The sequence below is a fragment of the Apis dorsata genome, unplaced genomic scaffold (genome assembly GCF_000469605.1).
Source record: "Apis dorsata unplaced genomic scaffold, Apis dorsata 1.3 scaffold_231, whole genome shotgun sequence".
Classification (NCBI taxonomy): Eukaryota; Metazoa; Arthropoda; class Insecta; order Hymenoptera; family Apidae; genus Apis; species Apis dorsata.
In genome coordinates this window covers 1,085,301-1,088,468 of record NW_006263513.1, presented here as the reverse complement: position 1 = coordinate 1,088,468, position 3,168 = coordinate 1,085,301, and the positions used below count along the sequence as shown (strand labels likewise).

Sequence of the window (3,168 nt, the reverse complement as noted above, 5' to 3'; positions counted from 1 at the left end):
AAAAAAAAAAAAAAAAAAAAGAAAAGAAAGGAAAGGAAAGCACGAAAAGCATCGAGTGCACGGATCGAATCGGGAAGACGATTTTTGCTCGATGTCGACACGGTAATATATTTAATAGATTTGATATTAATATTCCGGACGAGAATATATATATACGAGAACGTGTTCGAGCTTTTTCTCGTGTAAATCAACGGACCGACCGATGGTTTTCACGGGTGTAATCCAATTATATTAAAAAAAAAAAAAAAAAAAATTGGAACGAACCGAGGTTCCTGTCTTTATTTCTACCCTTTTCGAATATCCCTTCGAGCCGACGAAATGGCCGGACGTCCGTGTTTTCTCGTTCGATCCCCGTCAAAGACCATTTCGAGTAAACGCTACGTTTCGTTTGCTCTCATCCTCGTTTCCAATTTATTCTAATTCGATTTAATTCGTTTCGAAATCACGGACACGTCGTTTCCTCCCCCCTCCCCCCTCTCGTTCACTTTTATTGGAAATTAGACGCGCGAAATTCGCGATTGATTTGTCGATCTCGATGACGAAATGGTTATAGGCGGAACAACGAACAAACGGATGCACAACTATAACAAATACGGATGTTCTCTCTCCTAAGCATTCCATAAGAATATAATATACGTATAATATAAATATATAACAGTATGTATACCAAAAATTCCTACCAATCCAATATAATAAAACACTATCTTTAACAATGCTCGAACTATGGGTTACCTAAGACAACTAATTGGCAACAATGAATCGTAAATTAATTAAGAACAAGTAACATGTGGACCGTGTAAGGGTGTTGATATGGATAATCAGTGTGCATGGCGTGTATAATAGTGTAATACGGTTCCAGGAGGAATGTGAACTGGTGGTGGTTTGTTCGAATTTATGGCTCGCCGACGTGGTAAATGAATTCGGTAGATTTCTAAGCGACGAATACGATTTAGCATAGAACATGCGCGCTTGATACGACACGTTTTACGTTGACCGCCGCGTTTAAATTGAATCATTAGTTTCGGGTGAGTTCACGATCTGGCGTAGAATCCTGGATAGAATTGTTCGAAATTGGCGTAGAATGTGCAACGAAAATACTCTATGCAATATAATACCGACTCATTCGTGAGGATATATTTCAAATACGATATTTTATACACGCGATATACACACGTATGTACAATTCATCTTTTTTTTTCTTTTTTTTTTTTTTTTTTTTTAAAGAGGGAGATACTCTGACGTGTCTTATTTAACGTATTTTCCACGAATATCGGAGACGAAATTCAAGCTCTGTATACGCGCATTAATTATCGAACAAAGAGCCACGTTTGACGGCTCTCCGCGACGTGATTTTCATACAAACGAAAAATAACGTCGTTATAATTTCAGCCCCGGTTAATTATCTCCGAGTATTTCGACGATCAACCGAGTTCCCATTGTAGTTTGATAATTACCGTTATCGATCGAGCCGTCAAACCCGTGTTATCGTGCATTTACAAATATATATATACACATATTCTAAAGAAAAAGGAATAAAAAAAGAAGAATAAAACTTCGATTACCGAGATGCATTGTTTATCAAAGCATTGCAAAATCGAATTTGACAACGATTAACCGATTTCGAATCGATAAACTATAACAAATCAATTCACGATAAGATATATATATATATATATATATATATATATATATGACACGATAGGGGTGTGTTTCTGAGGGAACGTGAGGGTGTGTGTATCTGTGTGCGTGTATATACGTATGTATATGTGGAATTTGGGTACGTACTACGTACTACGGATTACGGTTACCGTCAACACGAGCGAGAACACGAGAACTTGGTGGAACAACCTGGCACTTTGGGGTTGAAGCTTACCGGTGCAACCCCCGCTGGGGCTCACGGACACTCGGCCCACCCTTGGCCCCACTGCGCGGTACACGACCGCTCCTACCCAACAACAGACATCACCGATCTTACATTATGCACACTTTTCCCCGGGACATCGCGATTATAGAACTTTAGCGTGTATGTATCACGTTATGGTTACATTAACACTAAGTTCGTGGGGGATTACTGTTTTCTTGCTGGATCAAGCCCCATAGGGGTTATATTTCATAGAATTATGTTGTTGCTTTAAAGCTGCGTCTTTGGAGGAGGAACAAAGAGGAGGAAGTCTTTGCACGTGTTTCACGTGGAAAAGTGACTGGTAATTGCTGGATGCAAAATAAAATTACATAAGGGGTCGAAGGGAGATAGAAGAAAATTTTTAAACATCGATACCAAATTTTTACTTAATTTAGGTAGAATTGAAAAATTTTTTTGAAGACAATATTTTATGAAACATGCAGCAACCAACAACTCAGTCAAATATAATATTCCTCGTTGTTGTTTTGACGCAGCTTTAATTCATTTGTTGATTCTTCGATAAAAATTAAAAATTCGTAATACTAATAAAAGTTTTTTCAAGTGAGAATTTTAGAGTGGTTATTAGAGAGACGATTGATATACATAATTTAATTAATATAAAAATCGTATTATTAAAGTTTCTTTTAATTGAGAGGGTACGAGTTTCCACAATATTCGATGTTTGTTACGTCGATGAGGTGCTTAATCCAGCATCATAAGTTTCGAGTATCTCCTAGAAAATACAAATCAAAGTTGTTTGCCGACTTCAAACTCGATTCGATAATATCAGAACTGCATTCGTTCGATACTTATACAATTACACGAATCGAAATTTTTCTGAATTTGATTCCGGAATGTTAGTGTACAGTGTGATTTTAATTATTTCTATTCCAATTATCCTTATGAAACAAGTGTATCGATTATGTTAGATGATACCTAGCTCATAGTAGTTCTAACTGAGATACATTATCTCGAATTGGAAGAAAAATATTTTTTTATATCTATCACTATCAATTAAAATTGTTTTCATATCATAAATTAATAAATTTGTAATATAAAATTTTTTTCTTCTTCTAATACGAGATATGGTGGACATTCTATTCTCCCTCTTAATACCATCTGTTTGCGTGGTAATTTTTATTTATTACAGACATTCATTATTTATAATCCTTAATCATTATAATAATAGAGCTTCAGTGAATCATTACATTGTGTCGTTAATGTGTACGCACGTGTAAATAAACTTGTTCTCTTATTTTGCTTCA

General features: G+C 35.8%; 1 protein-coding gene across 19 annotated transcripts in view; it reads right to left on the bottom strand.

Moving 5' to 3' along the window:
• Positions 1-3,168, bottom strand: part of LOC102673156 (RNA-binding protein Musashi homolog Rbp6) — a 795,620-nt gene that overhangs the window by 22,514 nt on the left and 769,938 nt on the right. For 2 of the 19 annotated variants that reach the window (XR_004150496.1, XM_006615705.2), the window contains exon 12: positions 1,809-1,945. The exons of 16 other annotated variants lie outside the window; for them this stretch is intronic. Coding sequence is in view for 2 of the 3 variants with exons in the window: in XM_006615705.2 (XP_006615768.2) it covers positions 1,809-1,945 (137 nt within the window). In the remaining variant the exon portion in view is untranslated. The remainder of the gene's footprint in view (positions 1-1,808; positions 1,946-3,168) is intronic. One more of the 19 variants, XM_006615698.2, reaches the window with a different exon arrangement.